Source organism: Protopterus annectens, chromosome 1.part1 (genome assembly GCF_019279795.1).
Source record: "Protopterus annectens isolate FY-2018-M chromosome 1.part1, PAN1.0, whole genome shotgun sequence".
In the NCBI taxonomy this organism is placed as follows: domain Eukaryota; kingdom Metazoa; phylum Chordata; order Ceratodontiformes; family Protopteridae; genus Protopterus; species Protopterus annectens.
The window spans coordinates 651528215-651553295 of NC_056726.1; the positions used below are offsets into that span (position 1 = coordinate 651528215).

Below are 25081 nucleotides of genomic sequence, written 5' to 3' on the forward strand. Positions count from 1 at the left end.
CTAGAGCAGCTGTTACTGGGTCTGTTATACGTAGGCATGCTTGGTTAAAGGAACAATCTCTGCCTGATCATGTTAAAGCAAAGTTACTGGATGCACCCTTACAGCAGGATGTCTTATTTGGGGTTAAAGCAGAGGACGTTTTAAAAAAAATGGAGGATAAGGCAAAATCTATGCAGACGGTCAAAGATTTCTTACAGGTACAGCCCCCACGCTTCAGCAGAAATTGGCCAACAAAAAGTTGGTCCTTTCCAGCTTCTGACAGACCACAGAGGGGTAAATACAGGCGCCCAAGGGGCGGAGGACAAGCACAAATCCCTTACAAACCTCGCCAATGGGGCACTGCAACACAGAAGGGAGGAGAAGACAGGTCCCAAACTACTAGAAGGCAAACACAATGACTTAAACCTCAAACTGCCAAGCAAAACTCTCTTGGCAGCTCCCTTGGGAGGAAAATTAGCACTTTTTGCAGACAGCTGGCGCATCGTCACAAAGGACAAAAGGGTTCTAGACATCTCACACGGATACAGATTCTATTTCTACATCTTGCTAAGGATAAAAGAAATGCCAAACCTGCCCCAATATCAATGGGCAGAGGCACAAAAACGAATTACAGCTCTCATGGACATGAGAGCCATTCAACTGGTACCTACACAGGAGCAAGGCCAAGGATTTTACTCGAGGCTCTTTCTAGTCCCCAGAAAGGACAATGCTTGGAGACCCATTCTGGACCTTTCAATTTTAAACACCTTCTTGCAAGTACCCAAATTCAAGATGCTAACACTACAGCAGCTTCTTCCCATGTTGGGCAAGAAAGCTTGGCTAGTAACGTTGGACCTCAAGGAGGCATACCTGCATGTTCCTATCAGGCAAAATTGCAGATGATACCTCCGCTTCATTGCAGGTTCAACCCATTACCGATTCTCTGCACTGCCCTTTGGCTTATCTACTGCGCCCAGGGTCTTCACAAAATGCCTGGCACCAGTAATTGCATACTGCAGACAGAGGAATTCAAATATACCCATACCTGGATGACTGTCTCATCCAAGCAGAAAGCAAGGGCATTCTCTTACAACACCTGGCTTTTGTAAAACATCTAAGTTGCCTAGGGTACACAGTAAACGAAAAGAAATCAAAACTAGTGCCCTCACAAAATGACATTCCTTGGTGCCAGCTTGAATACAACGGCCCAGATGGCTTATCTGACGCCAGACAAACTACAATTAACTCAATACTTCAGAATAATGGCAACAAAGACCCAACTCCCTGCAAGAAAAATTCTGCAGGCTTTGGGCTTCATGGCATCTTGCATACTAATACCATTTGCAAAACTGCATATGAGGAAATTACAGTGGTACCTAAAAAGCGTTTGGACTCAACACTGCCACAGCTTGGAAACAATGATACCTCTTATTCCCTGCCTTCAACAGGAGTTTCTATGGTGGTCACAGGCATGTCACCTCAACAAGGGTCAGCCTTTCACCCTACCCCCATCCAGGCAAACTACGACAACAGATGCATCGGACTATGCCTGGGGGCACACATGGCAGGACGGTGCGTTCAAGGCATATGGACTGCAGATCAAAGGAATCTGCACATCAATCAAAAATAAATGCTAGCTGTACAAAATGCTCTGACAGCCTTCAAGGACCTCTTACATCCAGGACAGCTTATCATAAGGACAGACAACACCACAGTAATGTGGTACATAAACAAGGGGGTACACACTCCTACCCTCTATGCAGACAAGCAATGACCTTGTGGAACACAGCACTGGCTTACCAAGTTCAATTACAAGCTCCATTCCTGCCAGGAAAAAAGAGCACATTGGCAGACGACCTAAGCAGAAACATCATGGATCCCCACGAGTGGAAACTGGATCCACAAGTATTCGCAATGACAGCTCAAAAATGGGGGCTCCCAGACATAGACCTGTTTGCCAGCCCTCAAAACTATCAGCTAACAAAATTTTGTACAAGGACTTTTCACCATCAAGCTTGGAAAGTGGACGCACTCTCATTCAGTTGGAAAATGCTAACAGTATATGCCTTTCCTCCATTACCCCTTCTCACAAAGGTGCTACTGAAAGTCAGGATGGAGAGACCCCGAATGATACCCATTGCCCCAGACTGGCCACGCCAGCACTGGTACCCACTATTAAGGAATATGGCCCAGGGCCCACCATGGATTCTACCACAAATTACCCACTTGCTCACACAGCAAGACAATCCGATTCTACACAGCCAGCTCAAAACCTTAAACTTGGCTGCATGGCAAATCACTTAAGCAACCAGCCAGCTCCTCTCTCACAGGCTGTTATGAATGTTATTCAGGAGGCCCAGCACCAGGAAAGCCTACTCAGACAAATGGAAAAGGTTTTGCGCCTGGAACCAAGCTAAAGGCCAAAATACCCTTCAGCCTGACGTATACCTCAGATTCTGCAATATTTAACTGAGATGTTACACACAGGGCTTTCTTTTTCATCTATTAAAATCCACGCCTCAGCTATTTCTGCTCACTACAACACAGATCCTCCCTTATTTTCACATCCACTCCCAAGGCAGTTTCTCAGAGGGGCCAAAAACATTAGGCCTCCCAGGAGAGCACCAACACCTACTTGGGACCTCAACTTTGTTCTGGAAAAACTCACACTACCTCCTTTTGAGCCAGCTTTCTCAGCTGACTTAGTTTATATCATGGAAGACTGCCCTGCTGCTAGCAATTACTTCAGCTAGAAGAGTGTCAGAGCTTCAGGCACTAATGGCAGTAGAGCCTTTCCTCATTTTTCATCAAGACAGAGTTTCTCTACGAACTAACCCCTCCTTTATGCCTAAGGTGGTATCCAGTGTGGCTCTAAATCAAACCATCCATTTACCCACCTTCTTTCCAAATCCACAGAACAAAAGAGACTCCTGCATTCCTTGGACATTCACAGGTAGCTACGTTACTACTTGGATAGAGTTTTCAGAAAATCTGACCAGCTTTTTGTATCCTATGCTACAGCATCACAAGGAAAGGCTATCTCAAAACAGGCCATTTCCAAATGGATAGGACATTGCATACGTTTTTGCTACACCCACCATGGAAAACCAGTTCCTGCTACCATAAGGCCCCACTCTACCAAGGCAGCAGCTACATCTACAGCCTTCCTCAGGGGGTGCCAACCAAGGATATTCTGGAAGCTGCAACTTGGAGTTCAGTACACACCTTCACCAAACATTACCACTTACCACTTTACTCTGACTAGAGCTGGCTTCGCCACTGCAGTTTTGCAGGGCCTTTTAGCCTCCTCTAACCCTGTTTGACTCCACCTCCCATCCTTAGCTTTGGGATTCTACCCAAGTGTGATGACTGCAGCAGGGTAACACGAACATAGTACAGTTTTTGTACCTACCATAAATGTAGATGTTCGAGTGTATACCCTGCTGCAGTCCAGGTTACCCTCCAGGTTACCCTCCCTCCCCTCTGAACTAGCTGAACCTATCTTTACCACTCTATTCTATACTACCTCTGTGGTGTATTTGCTTGTGCCTAAGGGTTTTTGTTTTATTTTTTCCATATAGCTATATGTATGTGTGTGTGTGTGTATATACATATATATATATATATATATATATATATATATATATATATATATATACATATACATATACATATACATATACATATACATATACATATATATATATATATATATATATATATATATTCCCCCCCCCCTACCTATTAGGGGCACCTGACATCTGGGGCAAGACAAACTGAAGAAAATGGTGTCTGATGCCTCTGATATAACCCTGGCACTTTGACGTCAGGGAAGAAGCGATAGCAACCGACACCGGACCAAGACTTTGGAATTCGGGCCGACTGCGGGACTGCCTGACGGCAGGATAACCCATGTGTGATGACTGCAGCAGGGTATACACTCTAACATCTACATTTATGGTAGGTACAAAACTGTACTTTAGTGGTGGAGGTTGGCCTGTATAAGGTATTATTTTAATCGGTCATGAGTGGGTTCACTTAAATTTTGTGTAATGGTTAAAAGCTGTCTAAAGCTGCAGCTGAGAGGTCGGGATTACTCTTGCCTGAAGGCTTTTCTTTGTTACTTTGACAGTGTAGCAAATTACCCATCCCTGTGGTGCTAGATAATCTGTTGATCATCAAAAATGAGCTAAGAGGACTACCTCATTGACCTAAATGGAAGCCTGGAGTTATCCAACTGTGTGCTGGTCATGGTGAGTACTTCACACAGCTTGGTCACAAAGGCTCTTTTAACTTGTTCCTTGTATGCCAGAAGTGGCAAAGAATAGGAAAGCTGCTGACATTTGAATACTGTGTCAGTAGGTAATTAGCAGTTGATACTTGGTCTGTGGACAGTCCCTAGGAAATAGTTGGAAAGAATGAAATGCTGTGGACTGGCTGTGCAGTACAGTTCCTACAAGATAGATCTACTGTGAAAAGCTACTTTTAAGATTTGTTGTGCATCTCTACGTTTTACATATTAGCATTAATTTCTTTGCTGTACTCCTTCAGTATTTTGTCTGCTTGTGAATTGTACAGAAGTTTTACATTTTTTTCCAAGCTGAAGGAAGATTTTTAACATTTAAAACTATACTTTGATTACTTTTTCATACTTTCGATAGGCTCGTCAGGCTGCTCCATGTGTGTTGTTCTTTGATGAATTGGACTCCATCGCAAAGGCCCGTGGTGGCAACATTGGAGATGGTGGTGGAGCAGCTGACCGTGTGATTAACCAAATTTTAACTGAAATGGATGGCATGTCTACCAAAAAGAATGTGTTTATTATAGGAGCCACAAACCGTCCAGATATAATTGATCCTGCTATTCTTCGTCCTGGCCGGTTAGATCAGCTGATATATATACCACTTCCTGATGAGAAGTCCCGTGTAGCTATTCTGAAGGCAAATTTGAGGAAGTCTCCAATTTCTAAGGTAAGGTTGGTCTTGAAGCACTGAATTTCTAAAATATGTAGGTGGAAATATTTTAGTTCTTGTTTGAAGCAATTTATTTGGAAGCAGGTTGTAGTCATGTATTTATTGAAGACTGTTTACTTATTTAGACTAATGTGAAAATTTATTTTTTTATTGAAATTCTCATGATTTGTGTCCTTTTGTATTCCTTGTCCATTACCCACTGGGACCCTCCAGTGTCTTTCCAGTGGTGATTTGCCTTGTTGGAGGCCTTTTATCATGTGGCCAGCACTGAGGGAGGAGAATTGGCATGTAGAAGAAACAGTATTTGGGCCAGTTTAAGAGATCTGATAAGGACTTCGGTTCCATCCTCTGAACAGAGATGGCCGGTACCAAGTTCGTGCCAGCCGAAAACTTTCAGCCAAGTCCTACCCACAATGCCCTTCTCATACTCTCTCCAGATCTCGTTTGCCACGTTCCTCGTCAGACGTGCCAAGCCTTTCTGTCAAGCTAAGTGTAGCTTTTTTTGTTTTTGTGGTTCTTTGTAGTTTTATCGACTTATTACCTTCCCTTATTTTTTTTCCTAAGGTTATCTCTTGTTCCTAAACCCTATATTTCCTGACTAAACCCTACCCACTACCTTGGTAGTTCTTTCGTACCATCGTTGGTACTACTACTCCTTCCATACCTTGGTAGGCCCTTCCTTTACCTTTTGGTATTTCTTAGTACCATTGTTGGTACTCCTTCCTAGCTATCTGTTTAAAAAGAAAAATAAATACGCTATCCCTCCTTACTATAACTTCTTGCTGTTTTGGTAGCTATAGTTTTGTTGGGTTATAGTACTAGTGTGTTTTATCGTAATGTCGGATAAGGCTAAGCTTGGGTTCAAGCAGTATAAGTGCGGGCGTAAGACTCCCAACTCACTGTCACGCCCAGTGTGTTTGGGCGTTGACCACATTAATTTATCTTGTCATGTTTGTTCTAGCTTCAGCAACCGTACGGTGGCTGGACGCAAGAACAAGCTTATTCTGAAGGATATGCTGAAAACACCTTTCTCGGAGGCTCTTTCTGGAACGAAGGTCTCACCACCACCTAAGCATAAGGATGGGGCAAAAAATAAACGGTCACTCTGTTCAGACATCTGTCGTCCTCAGAACCGAGATGACACCAGGCTTCTCCCATGCCATCTGTGCAGACAGCTTTGGCACCAGGGTCCCTGTCTTCTCCCTCGGTGCAGACCTTGATTATGACACAGGCCCCTACGACTGTACCAGCATTGGCACCATCCCCAGCCACAGTACCGATGTCGGTCTTGCACCTCTCCACCTATAAAGACACCTGCAGTTCCAAAGATTGAGCAACTTGCCAGAACCAGGTACTCTCCTTATGTCCCTTTTTTGGGACAACAATTCAGGCCACTTATTGAGACCAGAATCTCAATCGGCAGCTTCCTTCAGATCCACCAGGAGTCTTTCGGAACAAGATGTAGTGAGGGTTGTGGACCAGCTTTTGGCAGCTAGAAGATTACCGACCCAGACTAGGTCTTCCTTCCTCTTATAATGGAAGCTCTCATGGCGTATTCACCTGTCTATCCTCCAACCTCTTCCCAGGTCTCTGAGACTTCGGTACCGATGTCCATCCCGGTGCATTCTGTGTCTGCTCTAGCAGCGGAGGCTTCCCTGTCAGCACTGATGACTCTTGGTGCCACGGCTCTTTTGGAACTGGTGCACCCTCAGAGCGGTGATTGGGCTGTCTGCTCCGTGACACCTAGTTCGGCGCTGTTTTTTTTCGGTGGCACCGTCTATGGTCACGGCTCTCCTGGCAGCTACTGGTCCTCTCGGAGCTCCTCACCTAAAGGCAGTCTCCGCGGGCGGGGTGTGACCCTGGTTCCGAGCTCGTCCTGTTTCGGGCTACAATCACTTCTCGGGCAGGCCTGCTTTCCAGGTGTTGGAGAGGGTCCTCGCTTAAACAGGCTCACAATTGGCACAATTGACATCTGAACCAGAACCCCCCTCTAGCATGCAGCTGTCCCAACCTCCTACTTTGGGTTCTCTAGCATGGTAGCCGCAAGACCTTCCCTTGAAGGGAGCCCTTTCTCCAGAGTCGTCCTCAGAAGATCCCATGGGGAGCCACCCCAGAAGAAACTTTGCAAGAGGAAGCATCTTGATACCCCTGAGGAATCCATCACCGAAGACTCAGATTATGATGAGGGAGAAGGGGTTCCCATGGTCTCCCCCATAAGACAATCTCATTCAGAAACATTCTCAAGATCCGCAAGCAGAGGGGAGACTGGAATCCCTCTCACCCTTCGGAGAAATCTGTGTTCTTGCAGGCTTTCTGTGCTCTACCATCTACTTCCTGGGTGACCCCACCTGCAGATAAGCTCATTAGGCTTATTGTGCAGCATGCCTGGAAGGCACCGGACAATATAGAACCTGTCTCCCGGAGGCCAGATAAAATTTTGTCCACACCTGAAGACCAATCTAACTGGTCAAAACAGCTGGTTGTAGATTCAATGGTCGTGGCGGCAGCCACCAAGAGGAAACTGGCAGAAGATAATTCCACTGTTCATCCCCCGAACAGGGAGTCTCTGCTTTGGACAGACTGGGGAAGCTTTGGCGATTTTTGCCATTTAGTTGCTGAATTACCTGGCACACTTTACTCGCCTCCAGAGAGACCTAATCTCAGAAATGTCTGCCTGGGCGGGGGTACTGCCTGAGGAGGTGCATGATACTGTTGCCTCTCGGCTAGCTACCCTGGAATCTATCTTGAACTCCTCAATGCGCTTAATTTCTCTCACTACCTAGGGGGCAGCTAGAGCAGCCTTATCGGGCATCGTTATGAGACTGCATGTCTGGATGCGTGTGTGTGACTTCATGGACCCTTTCAAATCGTCCTTTGTCAACGAGCCTGTTGAATCTTCCCTCATTGTTCCCAAGGTAGGAGACACCATCACATAGTGAGAAAGACTGAAAGATCTTGTCTGCTGTGGGCATATGTTTTTCCACCCCCCAGAGATCCTACTCCAGGAAACAGAGGGAGGAAAATTGTGGTTCAAGAAGTCCCAAGGATCTTTTTGTGACACTCGTGACGAGCAATCCCCCCAGGGCACAGGGGGGCAATTCATCCGGAAGATGTCCATTTCGGGGCAGAGGGGGTCTGCGCAACCAGGGAGCTAGGGATTCTTTCTCTGGCCGACCCTTCCAGCACTCCTGAACAGCGGCCAGTTTGCTTTCCTCTGGAACCAGTCTGGGGATGATGCTCTCTGCATCTACAAGCCTGGCAACTCATAACAATGGATGCGTAGGTGCCGAGAATAATATCCAGAGGCTTTCATATCCCGTTCAGTCTCATTCCCAGACCCATAAAACAAATCCCCGATGTTCCACCCAGTCAGAGGGAGGCTGCAGCAGTAGAAATCGAAAAGCTGCTAAGAGTCATCAAACCAGTCCCACCAGGCCAAATAGGATCCAGGTTTTACTCTAGGTTCTTTTTTTAGTGCCAAAAAAAGGCAGAGGACTGGAGACCAATCCTGGATCTCAGCCTACTGAACAAATTCATCAAACCTCAATAATTCTGTATGATCACGGTGCATTCCATTCTTCCTTTTTGATAGAGAACTGGATGCGCTCTATAGACCTCCAGGATGCTTATTGCCACATAAAGATGGACAAATGCTCCCGGAGGTTTCTTCGCTTCTGGGTGGGAGCCAATCACTACCAATTCAGGATACTGCCCTTTGGTCTCTCAACAGCCCCCAGAGTGTTTACCGAATGTATGGCAGTCGTAGTAGCTCATCTCTGACTACAAGGATTCCAGGTGTTTCCATACCTAAATGACTGGCCCCTCACCACCATGACCAGGAATCTCCTTTTCAGTCTGTCTTGCACTCAAGGCCTTGCTCTTCGTCTGGGTATCTCATGATCAATATGGGAAGTCTAACATGTCTCTAACAAGAACACTGGAATTGATTGGAGCGATCTTCGACACGATGTCCTGTCAAGGTTCCCTTCCTTCTCACAGGCTTTCAAAAATAAGAAATCAGATTCAAGTTCTCCTACCAGCACACTTAGTACTACAACTATTAAGCTCTATGGCAGCAACTATTACCTTAGTGCCCCTGGTGAGATTGCACTAGACTACTACAGTGGCTCCCCTCATCACAATGGTCACTCTTAATCCACCCACTCGACCACATGATATGCCTTACAAGCCTTTGCAAACAAGAAATGCTATGGTGGATGAAGTCTGAAATCAATCTTTGTATCGACCGTTCTGTCTTGCCCAGCCCGAGGCCACTGTGACCACAGACACTTCCCTGTTAGGGTGAGAGAGGGGCATTTCCATGGAGGAACTGTCCAAGGCACTTGGTCCCCCATAGAGGCCAATTTTCACATAGATGTCTTGGAATTGAGGGCAGTTCTGTTAGTGTTGCAAGAGTTCCAGCCATCCTTTTCCTTCCAGGACTATTGCAATACGATCTGATAAACATGTCTTATCTGGTACATGAGCAAACAAGGAGGAACCAGATCTTACCCCCCTGTGTCAGGAAGCCATGAGAATATGGCATTGAGCGATGGCTTCAAACTGATTTCTCGTAGCAACGCACTTTCCCGGGAGCTCCAGTCTTATTGCAGACAATCTGAGCAGGAACATTTTCATGCCTCATGAGTCCCTCGATCTGATAATAGTGGCTTAAATCTTCTGCCGTTGGGGCAGGCCTTGCTGCGACCTGTTTGCTTCACCCCTAAGCAAGAAATGCAGAAGCTACTTTGCCCTGTTCCCCCCCTCAGGGGGAGTCACCAAGGGATGTTCTGACGCACGATTGGCCCCCTGGTCTACTGTAAGCCTTCTCAGTTTCCCCTCATACAAAAATTTCTACAGAAAGCTCAAAGGTTGAGAAGCAAAGTGATCCTCATTGCCCCTTATTGGCCCCGTCAAGTCTGGGTAATTCCTATGGCCTCACCTGATTCACTGCCCGTGGATCCTGGATCAATCTCAAGGACTGCTGTCTCATCCTCAGACTGATTCACCCCAATCTCGACAGCCTTAGGCTCACAGCTTAGTTTCTCCACTTCCGTGGATTGCCAGACTTACCTGATGTTTCATCCCCTGTTCATGAGATCCTTCTGGCTTCGCACAAACCATCCACCAGAGAAATTTATTTCAGTAAGTGGACTAGGTTCTTTAGATGGGCCAAAGAACAAAACATGGACCCCTTTTCTATGCCTGTTCAGAAGATCCTACAATGTCTCACTACCCTCTTGCACGCAGGAGCTTTAGCATTGATGATTACAGTACATTTAGCAGCTGTTGCAAATTTTCACAATGCAATCGGCAATTCATCTGTTATGTCACACCGTCTGTGGAAAACCTTCATGGAAGGAGTATTACATATTAAGCCTCCTGTAGAGCCATGAGACTTGACATTGGTGCTTCAGTCGTTAAGTCCTACTTTTGAGCCTTCTAACTCATGATATGAAATTTTTGTCTTGGAAAACTACTTCTAGTAGCCCTTACCTCAGCGAGAAGAGTATCCGAGTTGCAGGCCTTGAGTGTCAAGACCATACCTGATTTTCCACAGGTAGTTTCTCTACGTACTAACCCCTCCTTTTTGCCCAAGGTCATTTCTGGTTTTCCAATCTACCAATCTGTTGACCTAGCGGTTTTCTTTTCCCGCCATTCAGATAGAGGGGAATACCTTCTGCATACCCTCTGTCATAGGAAACTTTGTTTCTACTTGAACAGAACTAAATCCTTCAGGAAAACTGATATCTTTTGCAGGGCCCAGGATGGGTAAGCCTTTTTCCAAAATGATCTTATCCTCTCTGCTCAAACGTCATTGCTTTCATCTACCATCAAAACAAAGTGCATTTGCCTTCCAAAATAAAAGTTCACTCTACTAGATCGAAAGCTACCTCAGTGGCCTTTCATTCCAGAGCCTCTGTGGATGATATCTGCACAGCAGACACTTGGGCAAGACCTCATACCTTTATCATTCATTACAAATTGGATTTGGCCTCCAGGTGAAGAGCATCTTTTGGTTCTGTGGTGCTCAGGAATGTCCTTCCTCAGGGCCACCCAGGACTCCAGTAGCTGGGGACTCTGTCCTTTAAGGAATGAATGAAGATTTGCAACATCAGATAAAGTTATGGCTTACAATAACGTTCCGTCTGTGTTGTAGATCTTCATTCATTTATTACTTCCTGCCCTCTTTCCCCCTACTTGGACTCCTGGTGAACTTTAGGATCTCCTTATAGTTAGGGCATCTGCTCAGACAGAGCCTCCTACTATCACTATTCTTTTTATACTGTAAGGGTAGGCAAACTCGATCTGAAGAGACTGAGAGGGGCATTGTGGGTAGGACTTAGCTGAGAGTTTTTGGCTGGCTTGAGCTTTGGTACTGGCCGTGTCTGTTACGAGGACGGAACCAAAGTCCTGTCAGTAATAAATGATCTAGGTAAGACTAAACTTTTTTTTTTTTTTTTTTTTTGCTGTCAACCCCCTCGTGTTTGTGAACTGTGCTGTCAAGACCGCCTTTGCAATGCTGGACTGCAGGTACTTGCTAACATGCACCCTCTGCAACTGTATTGCTAGATGCTGCTTCCTGGGCTACAGTGATGATCTAGCCCTCTGACTGTTGCTCACCAGAATAAAATATTCATCAGAAAAAAATCCAATGCACAACCTTCAGTTTAAATAACTTTATTCTGATGAAGTCCTAAGAGTAACAGGACTTAAGCACTTGATCCTTTAAAATTAAACTTTTGATTTTACTGCTTTAGCTCCCATGTGTTTAGCACACCCTGTGCCTGGCCACCTGGTTCTCTTTATTAGTGATGCCATGTACTTATCCCAGTCAGCTTTCAGGTGATACTGATCTGTTTCAGACATCTGTCTGATTATACTTATTCCCAGTTCAAAGTTTGTGTGTGGTTCTTTGCCAAATTGTGATACTGACAAAGTCAGAATTGTGACCCATCCGGCACTTAAAGGAAAACAACAAGGAACTTGGATGTAGATTTCACTATATCTTTGCATTACAATTGGAATACAGAGTCTGTGCTGATTTGTTATATTTAAATATGATTTACCACAAGATGGCAATTCTGGTGCATGTCATGCTAGCATGATTTTATTGCTTTCTCCTGTAGTTCTCAGAAATCATTCTAGGTTCCTTTTGGTGAGTCAGACATAAGGAGACTTTTACGTCATGGAAGTAGAGTGGCAGTAGGGTGAGTTGTAGGTATCTTGCACAGCTTCTAGAACCTAACCCTCTGATTTGCATTGTTCTAACTTTTCATAGTAGTTTTTTTTTTTTTTTTTTGTTTGTTTTAAGTACCAACAAAATAAAGTAGATAACTTTATATTTTTCTACAGCCGTCTGTTTATAATTCTGGTATTAATACACTCCCCAACACTCTTCCAGAGATGTCTGAACTATACAAACTGCTTTTCACCACTGTCTACAGGGCTATTTTGTCCTGAATGTTGGAGAAATGTGCTGTTTGCTCAAGGGTATTAGTTCTGCTTAGCTCTGTCCATGTATTGTAGTACTATAAGTAGGTGGTCTTGTTCTTGAATTTTTTTGATATGTATTTTTAACTTGGGCACAGATGTCTCGTTTTCTCACTTCCTTTGAATTACTATTGCCCCTTGGCTTATTTGGTAGCATGCTTAACACATCACTTAAAACCATAACCCTTGAGCTTGACAAAAGCGTGGTTATGTAAGTGCACCCGTTTTTCTTTTCTGCAACAAAAATGCATTGAGGAAAAGTTGTGCTATACGGTGCGTGTTTGTTTTAATAACAGCTGCTGACTACGACTGCTTTGTAATGTGGGCAATACATGACAGGAGAAATTACAGATGTCCTATTCATATGCTGCTGTATCCATAACATCAGGGGGAGTTTGCCTCTGGTGAACTCTCATACTTCCAGCCATTATACAAAAGTTAAGTGCTACCGCTAGGGTGCGCACGACATCCCACATCTTTGTGGACATCTGTCGTAAACTGACATCTGGAATAAAGCAGAGGTCGGCATGTACCTTCAGAACTTTTCTGCAGCCTGACTGTCAGCTCCAGTCGTCTCTTTCAGAAAGTGATTTCACACCATCCAACTTCAGATAAGTAGCGGATAGGGGTTTATTATTTGCATGCTACTGCTTTGGGCTCATGTCAGGTAGGAAGGGAAAGTGTAGGTGTGGAAGGAAAATTCCACATAAGGATTCGCATGTGTTCTACCTATTTTGCTAAGGCCAAGATCATGACCACATCACCTGTAGTATTTCTCAGGCCTTCATCCCAAAAACCCTTAGAAGCTGCTTAGCATTGAAGCTCTACCTAGAGAATCAGAGACTTAAACGGTTAGCTTTTCATATGGATCTGACATTGTTCCTCGGACGAGCCTCCAGTTAAGTCGAAAAAGTCTAGGCCTGAACCTGTGCCCTTCACTCCAGCCATAACTTACGGCCGGTGAAGGCCTGGAGTCTGAGCCGGAGTTCTCTGATCTTCCTTTGGCAGATAACCCAAAGGAAGCTGGAACACCCGAGGTCATGTCCCGGAGGGATTCTCAGGAGTCTGATTTGGTCGCTGAGGGGGTACCTAGGCTCATAATTACCGAGGGTGCGCGTGGGGTGTCTCAAATTGTCATGAGAAAGATATAGCCTCTGATGTTGCAGAGTGCCGTCTGGCCATCCTACCCTTCATCGCATCTCCGATTCTTCAACAATGGAGTTGCATGAAGAGAAAACAAAAGATTAAACACATTTCTCATCCTCCATCCACCCCTACCATCTAACAGTCTCTGGATTGGCAGCCCTTCACCCAAGGCCTTCTAAACGCCTATCTGGTCTTGTCGGGCCCTGGCTTCAGTACAGCTCCTTCAGCCTCTACCCCTAAGGGACCTGCCCCTGACGTCCACTCTGGAGAAGAAGATTCATCAGATGAATCCCTTGTTCTCAAATTCCTTCCCCCTCTGGTATATGCCTCCCCAGAGGAGTCTAACTGCACAGTCTCCCCTGGAGAGGACTTCAGCTTTGGTGAGACTATTACGTACATGCAAAATTTCAAGTGGGACATCAGTCAGATCAGAGACCCAAAAGAGATATCAACTACTCCAATGAGTCTCCTAGTCCCTCTGCTGTATCCCCACCCCCACCCTGTACATCCTGCTTTCCTGGCTGCTTCAAAAAATCCTGATTTGCAGCCCTGTGCACCCAAACGTCCAGATAGATTCTATAAGGTCCTGATGAAACTGCATTTCTGTACAAATCCCCATCTGCAGACCCTTCAGTTATTACTGTGGCTGATGATAAAACTTCTAAATTACCTTTCTCCACCTGTGGAGCATCTGGGGGGGGGGGAGTATACACCTCTGCCATCTTAGCAGTAAGAGCCATCAACTGCCAGACACATGGCCAAATATTCTGATGGCTGATGTAGTCAAACAATTGAAGCTCCCCGACTCCCCAGCCAAGGCCAAACTATCCACTGTTTTTAATTCCTGCACCAAAGTAACCAAACACTCCATTAAGTCCAGTTATGATGCCGTAGAAGTTTCATCCAGGGCTGCCGCCTCTGAATCGTTAATCAGGAGATAAATCTTGGCTTAGATTGCAGCCCCTCCCTGATGATATCAAATCTAAACTCCTGGACGCACCTCTAGATAATAGACTTTTGCTGCTGACCTCTTTAAGGCCCTCCAAACAAGGAACTGAGACATAGTTTTGTCTCCCCAGTCCCACGTTTTCAAAGGTTTTCAGAAAGGACCACAGGAAACGGCCCCCTTCAAGATCTGTTCCCTCCACACATTTTTTCAGCCTTTTCAAGGGAAGCCTGGTAGCCTGTTACTATCAGACTCTTCACCCAGGCACCCCCTGTATGTGCCTCTCCCTATCCCTCCCCGCTTGGAAGCAGGTCACCCTGGACTCTTGGGTCCTTTCTGTCATACAGCAGGGATACTTCATGACTTGGGAGGTCAGACCTACTCCCAAACGCACCCCCCATCCTACAGGAACTTCATGCTCAGGGTACAATTCAGGAAATCCCTTCACTTACAAAAGGAAAGGGGTTTTATTCAAGAATTTTCCTGGTCCCCAGAAAGGAAGGTCCCTGGAGACCCAATCCTGGATCTATCACACCTCGGCACCTTCCTCCTGGTTTCCCTCCTTTTGGATGCTTTCTGTACCTACCCTTCTGCCACTGATCCTTCCACAGGCTGCCTTAGTGTCCCTTGATATAAAGGATGCCTGCTTACACATCTCAATCCATCCACTATTCAGAAAATTCCTCCGCTTCTCAGTGGATTCTGCACATTTTCAGTTCTGTGCTTTACCATTTGGTCTCTCTACAGCCCCAAGAGTATAATGTCTGGCTTTAGTTATGGCCTTTGCCAGGATAAAGGGAGTATATCTTTTCCCCTACCTCAACAACATCCTCATTCAGGCTACATCAAGTACCATGGCCTTATAACACATGAACTTCAGTCTTCCTCTTAATAGATCTGGGATTTACAATAAACCTCAAAAAATCATCCTGGATACCCTCACATGATCAGGTGTTCCTGGAATGTCAGATTCTGACAAGGGAAATGATGGCTTGCCTTCCCCCAGAAAAAATAGATACTCACTTCAGTGAAAGTCTTCCTCTCAAAGCTATCTCAGCCAGGAAATTCCTCAATTCTAGGATTCATGGTCTCTACCATCCCCATGGTACCTCTGGCAAGCCTTCACATGAGAAAGTTCCAGTGCTACTTGCGAACAATCTCCTAGAGTTCATGATCCCCATGCCTGGGCAGAGAACTGAATTGGTGGGTAACCCAGACTGAGACAAATCCTGGCCTTCCCATACAATCCCTGCCTCCCAACCAGGATCTCTTTACAGATGCATCAGACACATGGTGGGGTGCAGTCTTAGGAGAATGAGGAACACATGGACCCTCGCTAAACAGAAAACCACATCAGTATCAAGGAAATGAGAGCCTTGATATGTTGGTCTTCATAATCTTCAAGGATCAGCTTCTACCAGGCACTCTGAGGTGGTACACAGACAATACCACAGTGCTGTGGTACATAAACAAACTTGGGGGAGGGAGACAAGGTCCTACATCCTGTACAGGCTAGCACTGCAGGCTTGGAAAATCGCCCTGGAAATACAGATCCTCCAAGTGGTATACATCCCTTCTGCAGACAGTGTGATGGCTGACTCATTAAGCAGGACCATGACCCTGTCTCACAAGTGGATGCTGAACATTGACCTGTTTCTGGATCTGTTCCACTGGTGGGGTATTCCAGATGTGGATCTCTGCCTCCCCCATGAATAGACAGCTCCCAACTTTCTGCTCCAGGCACCACACCCAGAAGCATGGAAGGTGGATGCTGTCTCAATCCCCTGGAAGGGGGTGTATGTTAATGCATTCCCCCCTTCCCTCTCAGAGTCCTACTTAAAATTCAGAAGGAACAGCCTCAAATCTTGCTGGTGACTACTTGCTGGCCAAGGTAGCTTTGGTTCTTCCTATTGCTACATCTAGCCAAGGGCAATCACCACAAATTACCCCACTGAATGGACCTGCTCACAAAGGAGAAGGGAACACTTACACCCCCAACTGTCCACACAAACTTACACTGTGGGTTGACAGGGCACTGATTCCTTTCAGACACCTTTACACAGAGGACATGCTTCAGGTTTTGCAGGGGGCCAGGAAATAAACTACCAGAAAATCTTACCCAAGTGGAAGAGATTTTCTATATGGTGTCAGAAAAATAACTTAAAACCACTGATGGCAGAGCCCCCAGTGTTTTTCTTTTACCTGTGTAATCTAAGTCTGGACTATCCTGCTCCTTCATTAAAACCCATTTATTTGCCATCTCAGCATGCCTGCCCCTGGTACCAGATTTGGCTTCATGATTAGAAGTCAAACTGTTTTTGAAAGGAGCACTACATCTCAGGCCCCCAAGGAAGCCCATTCCGCCTCCTTGGGATCTAATTTTTGTTCTAGAAAATTTGACTATCCCTTTTGAACCAGCCAAAGACTGCTCCCTCCAACACTGCACTTGAAAAAACTATACTCTTTATGGCCATCACTTCAGCCAGAAGGGTTTCAGAACTCCAGGCCCTTGTGACCTCTCCCCTTTTCATTGTTTTCCACAAGGGCTGGGTATGTTTACGTACCAATCCAGCTTTCATGCCTAAAGTTGTCAACAAGCTGTTCTTGAATCAGTCCATCAACCTGCCAACCTTTTTCCCCTCTCCACAACCCGGCAGAGAGGATACTTCACTCCTTTAGATGTACACAGACAACTCTGATATTATTTGGCCAAGACCAAACCCATCTGCAAGTCTGACAGGCTCTTCATCTCGTACCACCCAAGAGCACGGGGGTACCTGGTTTCCAAGCAAACCATATCCTCTTGGATAGCTAAAGCCATCTTCTGTTACACAACCCATGGTAGGTCACTCCCCTCTACTGTAAAGGCACACTCCACTAGGGCAATGTCCTCAGGGGTTTTCTTAAAGGTTTGGACACAGCTGCTATTCTTGAAGTAGCTACATGGTCCTCTGTACACATTCACAAAGCACTACAAATTGGACATTGTCTCTAGAGCCAGTGCAGGATTTGCCAGAACCATCCTTCATGAGTTTGTGGAAAGTGTTTCTTGTTCTCCACCCTTTTCTTAGGACAGGAGCTTTTCCACTCTCCCTGATGTAATGGATAAACAGCATATAAATAGGATATAGTATTTAAGAACTTGCCATAAGTTTAGGTGTCCTCTTCTATATGCTGCTGTATAGTTTCCTACCCAGCCCTTCCCCCTCAAACTTGCCTGACTCCTGGAGTACCCAATCCATAACGTTTGATTCCAGCGGCCGCTTTATTCCCGACGTCCGTTTATAGCTGGTGTCCGCAGAGAGGGATGCGGGATGTCATGTGCACCCTAGCGGTAGCATTTAACTTTGAACCTATGAACCTATTTAACTTTTGTATAATGGCCAGGCATACGAGAGTTCACCAGAGGCAAACTCCCCCTGATGTTATGGATACAGCAGCATATGGAACAGAATGGAGGTGAATTCCTGTGACTGAACATGTGATGAAACTTAAAAAGGCTGGATAGGCTTTTCCCCCCTCTATTCGAAGGCAAGGAAATGAAATGTACAGTGCATACTGGTTTGTGGTAATGAAACTGTACTTGGAGCCCTGTTCTGGGTAGAAAAAGAAACCTCGGGTTTGAGTTAAACTGAAGGTGAGTGTAGATTTTCCTTTAAAAAGTGCTGCATCTTTGTTGTGTTTTGAAAAGCCATTCCCCTTTGCAGGATATAAGCTTCATGATAGATGAGCTTCCCACTTTGAGCCCACTTGTTCTGCAGTGTTGAAGGTCATTTATTGAAAAATGCAGTTTCCTGGTGGGCTGTCCTTGGCATTAACGGTATCTGAGCTTCAGTACTACCTTGAACAGGTACATTTGTTCCCAAGCATCTAGTATTCCTTGCTGACTAATCCACATTGTCCTCTATTAGTGTTTAGTTAATTGACCCTTAACCAATTGATTTATCTATTTGTGGCAGAGACTGATGTAGCAAAGACCTTGCAGTCTTATTTAAGAAGGTATCTGTCTCATTTTTGGAGTGGGTAGAGCTTGTTGCCAGCCAAGCCCTTTCCAGGTGCCAGTACTGTCAGTTTTTCCCATATCAGGCAGCTAACACCCTTCTTGTAAAAGTTGTCCTCCAGTGCTTGCATCAAACATTTAATTGTAGACAGCTGTGCACTTACTGCAACTTTTACTAAGGAGTCAGTCCCACTCCCCAGTGGGGGGACTTTTGCCTCATGCCAGCCTACTATCAAGCACCCCATGGGGACTTAGCCTGTTCTTCTACTAGGGAATTTAACCCCCCCCTCCCCCACTCCATGCAATTTGGGGGCAAGAGCCAACATCACACTTGGCATGTTCTTATGTTCTAATTGCATGGACCTATGATGCCCTCCCCTTTCAGGTACATGCAATCATACACTAGTTAAAGAAAGCTACAATCTTGCTGTGACTTGGTGAGCTGAAAGCCTTCCCCCAGACATAAGCCATTGACAGTCTCCTCCAAGGGATTGTAGCTGTGTTCTGAATCTCATCATCCCCACCAAGGATAGACATCTCCAGCCTTTTCTGCTAATGCCAAGTGCCTGAATTGCAAATCAGACTGATCACCTGGAATGTAGTCGGATGAACTGGTGTGCAAGTTAGGCTGTTTATACTACAATATCTTGGAACTTGGGACTTAGAACCTGTAGCTTCTTCCGCCCAGGTAGTTACTGATTGAGATTTATCCCAACTAGTACAGCATATCAAAGACTCTATACTGGATGTAGCAGATATGCACTTGTCATTTGATCTACAAGAGGAGATTCTACCTCGACTCTGTGTTGGATTGTCCCGCCATCCACTTGGCTGTTGGAATTGCCTGTAAGTTAGCAAGTGTAAATGATTTGTTAATGGAGGCTTCAGCTCTTCATTGCTGTTTGGTTTTCAGAAATGATCTTGATTGGGTTTGAAATGAGCTTTACAGTTCTGCTAGTGTTAAGTACGTCAGCGTCAAGTGTACACACACCTCCACGAGGGATCTTCAAACTAAACTGCCACATAATGATTGGTAGAAAGGATTATCCCAGTCGATAAGGATATGTGATGTCCCTCCTCTGGGCCATTGATCAAGGAGTCTCAATCCTCTCCACGGACACCAGTGAGGGATGCTCACTTGGAACAAAAAATAGCGTTTCCAGATGCAGTGCAGCTGTCTGCACCAAGCACTGTTGTCCCTTAAGACCACACAGGGAGCACACTCGATCCTGGGGCTGGATTTCCCCCTCTGTCCAGGCCCCCAAATAAGACTCCTCACTGACACAGCTGTGGAATTGAGTCCTCATCAGTGTGTTCCAAGCCAGGAAACCAGTGCTGTATGTCCCCGCTCCTAATAGTGGACACCCTGATATTTGATTTTCACACATGTACACACCTGGGAAAGGCTGGCACAAATTTAGTAGCAATGCCCCCTCTACTCTTGACTATAAGGTAGGTACTGCCAGCAGAACATTCCAAAGCCAGCTACTCTAAGGCTGTTACAAGGGTATCGAATTGTACTGAGTAAAATTAACACTAGTACAAATGGTAGTATATGACCAATGCAGCAAGGCTTTCAGGCATGGCCAGTGTCACCAAATAAATGCAAGTACTCTCAAAGGTTAAAATATACTCTAAGACCAGGCACAATGAAAAGTTTAAGTATGTTTAATAATGAAAGAATGTGAAAACTAAATATCTATTTACAATAAACAGTTTTAATCACAAGAAATAAAAATAAGATACATTCACACAGATACAGAGAAACAGTACTTGACTAATCTCACTATTTTCCTGACCTAAAGAATTACTATTCCCTGGATGTTCTTCGTGTTTCACTGTTGAAGTCATTACATTTCGGCAGTCCGCTGGCAAGTTGCCCTCAGTCGGCCTGAATTCCAAAGTCTTGGGTCCTGGGTCGGTTGCTGTCTCCTCTTCCATGACATCAGGTGGTTAGGGGTATAAAACATGCAGCCGACGCCATTTTCCCCAGTCTTTCTTGCCGTGTGGTGCCTGAAGCAGAAGCATTTTGCAAGTGCCGGTCAGCCAACTCCTGAAATATTAGAGTTTGAGTTTCAGAACCAAAGTGTTCACTAAAGCCAAGTACCCCGTTGGGGAAACATTTTTCTTGCTCCATACCGATGTCAAAAAAAGTTAATAATTGTATTACTTGTGGGAAGCAAATACCTCATAAGGATTTACATTTATACTGTATTCCTTGCCTAGGCCCTTATCACAATGTGCCTGGCTGTCGGTTTTGTGCTGGATTTAACCAACGCACTATTAACTGTCTGTGTATCTTTGCCTCAAAGAATTTTGGAAACTGATTTAACTACCCAGAAATGTTGTCTGATAGCAATCCGACTACCGGAGTACATAAACGCAAAGAAAAGGACAGAGAAAGACAGTCAAGGTCCAAAACCGACGAAGCTTCTCCTAAGCCAGTCGCTGCTACTCAGTGAGGCACTTTCGCAGCCCCTGATACCCACTACGTTTGACTCGCAGACCCCTACCGACACCCATATGGAGTCCGGCATGCTGCGATATACTCAAGTATTGGACCCACAGATGTATCTTCCCTTGGATGGATCCGGAGCCGCTGAGCAGGCACTGGCTTCTGAGGGTGTATGCAGGCCTCAACATTTGTATATCAAACCGACGACAGCTGCAAAACCAAAGACAAAAGCAACTTCTAAAACTAAAGAAAACGACGCATGAGCCACATGCACAGGCCTCTATGCCTAAAAACAGATGATCAAAATGGCTGAAGACCTTATTACCTTGATTAAGGGTTCCCATCCCCCTCCAGATAATAGGCATAGGCAAGACGCTGGAATTATCTATACCTCCCTATGAGGATTCTTATGCAGAGGAGTCTATACCATCTGCATCACCACCTGAGGATTATTCATTTGGAGAAACCTTGCATACTTTGAGGGAGCATTTTCATTGGGAGAGTCCAGATTTCTCAGAATCAAAAAGAGGCCCAGGGATTTCCTTCTCCCTCAGCACAGGCCTTTAGCCATACCCCCTGTTTTAGACATTGTGGATGTGTTTTTGGAGTCAAGTTTGACCCTGAATCCTTACCTCCGGCTCCCAGCAAGCCTGACAGATATTACAGGGTCCCTGACTCTCATAAATTTTTATTTAGAAACCCTGCTGCTGATCCTGAAACTATTTCACAGGGTCCAAAGGGAGTTAAGGCTTCAACAGCAAAAATCCTACCCCCTCTGACAGAGATTCAAGGGCACTGGACAGATAGGGAAAAAAGGTTTATACATCTGCAGCCGTTAGGGCCTTAAACTGTCAATTTCATATGCTCAAGTATCAAGTTATGGGATTGCTGAAATAGGAAATGATTTCTGAATGTGCAGAAAATAAAGAATTGCAGGAATTATTGCATGCAGCTGAACAGGTTGGAGAGCATACTTTTCAATGTGGTTGTGATTCCTTAGAGGCCTCCTGCAGGGCCACAGTTACTGGATCTGTGATTAGGAGGCATACCTGGCTCAAGGAACAAAATTTGCCTGATCATGTTAAAGCTAAATTGCTAGATGCACCTTTTACAGCATGGTACTCTGTTTGGTATTGAGGCAGAAGAGGTTTTAAAGAAAATGGAAGACAAAGCTAGGTCTATGCAAACTGTAAAAGACTTCTTACAAGTGCAGCCACCAAGATTCAGTAGACACTGGCCTACAAAAAATCGGTCCTTTCCTGTGTCAGAGCTCAAAGGAGCAAATCCAGACTCCCTAAAGGTTCCAGATACCAGGCCCAAGATTCATACAGGTCAAAGCAATGGGGTGCTTCTACCTCCAGATCTGGAGGAGATAAAGCGCAAACCTACAGAAAACATTCCCAATGACTTCCCTCTGCCTACACTAAACACTTACTTTTGGCAGCACCCTTGGGGGGGGGGGGATTAGCACCTTTTGCTCAAAATTGGCAGATGTTATGTGATCCTATCTCGCCTACATTCTGACTGATGGGTTCGGAGCCGATCCTCGGCTCCGACTCGGCACGCTTATGCCAAAGAGCGAAGTATCTTATTGGCTGAGCTTACTATATCCCAGGATGCACCACTACCAGTCCCCCAGATCTCGTTTGCCGCTAACAAGCAAAGACGTGGTCTCTTGCTGGCTGAGCTAAGTAGTGCTTTTTTCACTTACTTTCCTGTCAGGAAATTTCTAAATCTTCAACAAAAAAGCTGTTTTAACAGCTATCTCGTGTTTTTGTGTTTGAGTGAGCATTTTCTCTGAAGTTTTGTGTAGTGAATGCGTTTTCTCTGACTAGAGGTCCCATTTGAGTTTAAGGGCCTTCCCCTGTCAGTCCGTTGGCGTTCAAGTCCCTTTTTATTTAGGGGCTTTTAGACCCCTTGGTTATATTTGTCTATTTGTGACAGCCTTTGTTTCAAAAAAGAAAAAAGAAAGAATTTTTTTCTGTGATTGTTAGTGTTTAGTTTTTGGCTAGTTACACTAAGTTGGTTGCCATAATGTCTCAGGCTCCTAGGCCTTCAGGTTTTAAGAAGTGCACTAAGTGCAGCTTCAAAATGTCTATTACAGATGACCACTCTCTCTGTGTGTACTGTTTGGGCGCCAAACACTTGCAGGAGTCCTGTAGTGTGTGTCACGCGTTTTCCTCGAGGGTCCTTATTCTAAAAGGCCTTATTAAACCCTCATTTGAAGAGGCATTAGCTTCCTCTCCTTCTCCTGCTAAAAAGAAAAGGGCGTCTGCTCCGACCAGTCCGTCGGAACCGACCGCCAAAAAACATAGGCAGGCTTCTCCTTCGGCTCCACGGACTTCGGAGCCGAGGGCGGAACGGAGCCGAGGGCGGAACGGTCTGCCTCGATGCCTCCAGCCTCGACTCCTCTGGGTTCGGAGCCGACGTCTGGGGCATCGAGAGGCGGGTCACCTTCATCGGCTCCACTGATCTCGGAGCCGATGAAGGTTGTCCGCTCAGACACTTCCTCCTCGGCGCCGAAACCCTCTTCAGCACCGATGGAATTTGGTTTGGACATTCCTTCGGCGCCGATAATTGTCGAGTCGATTCGGAGCCGGTCCCCTAGTCCCTTAGAGCCGTTGGAGAGGCCTACTCGGACCCATTCGGTCTCTTCCAGGTCATCAAGGATGTCAGATTCGGACATAGGGTGCTCCAAAGACTTTTCCAGTCCCCAGTCTTTCAGAAATTTGTTTCGGCTCCGACCCAATTGGCTTCGGAGCCGATAGCCCATTCCATTGCCATTCCTCCTCCGACCGCTTCGGCTCCGTCGGAGCAGGTGCTGATGGAGCCAGTGGAGATCCTAGGGTCGGCTCCGACCCTTACTCCAACCCCGGCCTTCGGGTCCAAGTTTAGCACACGGACTTCTTCGGCTGGACCCGGGGGTGACGTTTCGGGACCAAGGCTGTCGGTTCCAAGCCTCCCTCTCGGTGCTTCGGCCGCGGGACTTCCGTCTGCTATCATGGCTTCGGAGACTGGACCCTCCCAGGATTCTGGGGGTCCGGCCTTCAGAGCTATGAGGAGTGCATTGGCCAAGTCTTCTTCGGCCATCTCTACGGCTTTACCGGCACCTTCCCTGGGCATGGAGACTGGGTCTTTGGCAGTTCCCCTGTCTCTAGGCAGCGGAGCCCCGGGGCCTGAGGTTACCCCCACTGGGGGTTCCCCTCCTCCTGAGGGTCTTTCGGAGTTGTCTTCGGAGGAGCCCCCAAGGAAGAGATCGTGCAAGAGGAAGCACGTGGACTCCCCCCAATGAGTCTCTTGCATCGGACACTGATCTTGATGATGCGGAGGGGTCCCCAAAGTCGTCCTCGGATGATGTCTCATTTGCAGACATTCTAGAGATCCTCAAGCAACGAGGCGGCTGGAATTCCAAACCCCCCTCCGCTGATGAGTCTGTGTTCCTCAAGGCCTTCGGGGCTCAGCCCTCCGCCTCCTGGGTGTCCCCGCCCTTCAACGAGCTCCTGGATTTGGTTTGTCGGAGGGCGTGGGAACATCCAGATACTGTGGAACCAGTGCCTTCTCGCCCTAACAAATTTTTGTCTGCCCCACCGAGAAGGAGTTCTTAAAGGCGTGGCTGTAGATGCCATGGTGGTGGCATCTGCTACCCAGCAGGACGTGGCAGAGGCTTCAACGTCCGTCCATCCTCCTAATGAGTCTAGGAGCATGGACCGGTACGGGAAGCGCACCCTGACTTCAGCGGCCTTTACTCTGAGGTCCCTGAATTATTTGGCACATTTCACCAGACTACAGAGGGATCTGGTCAAGGAGCTCTCAGACTCCCTCTCCGGTAACCTACCTGAGCAGCTAGCCCAGTCGGTTAGCTCTCATTTGGCTATCCTTACCTCGATTTCTAACTCGTCCATGAGGCTCATTTCATATGCGGCCGAAGGCGGCAGAGCGGCAGGCACAGGCGTGGCTCTCTGGAGACAAGCCTGGCTCCGTTGTGTCATTTCGCGGAGGCCTTCAAGTCTTCCTTTGCCGACGCTCCCTTTGATGGGTCCTCTTTGTTTGGACCCAAGGTAAAAGACACTCTTACCCGCTGTGAGCAA

At 46.1% G+C, this 25081-nt stretch overlaps 1 protein-coding gene across 1 annotated transcript in view; it reads left to right on the forward strand.

The window, feature by feature from the left end:
* LOC122806732 (valosin containing protein) overlaps positions 1-25081 on the forward strand; it is a 1741209-nt gene that overhangs the window by 1272867 nt on the left and 443261 nt on the right. The window contains exon 14 of the mRNA XM_044077401.1: positions 4641-4949. Within this exon, the coding sequence (XP_043933336.1) occupies positions 4641-4949 (309 nt within the window). The remainder of the gene's footprint in view (positions 1-4640; positions 4950-25081) is intronic.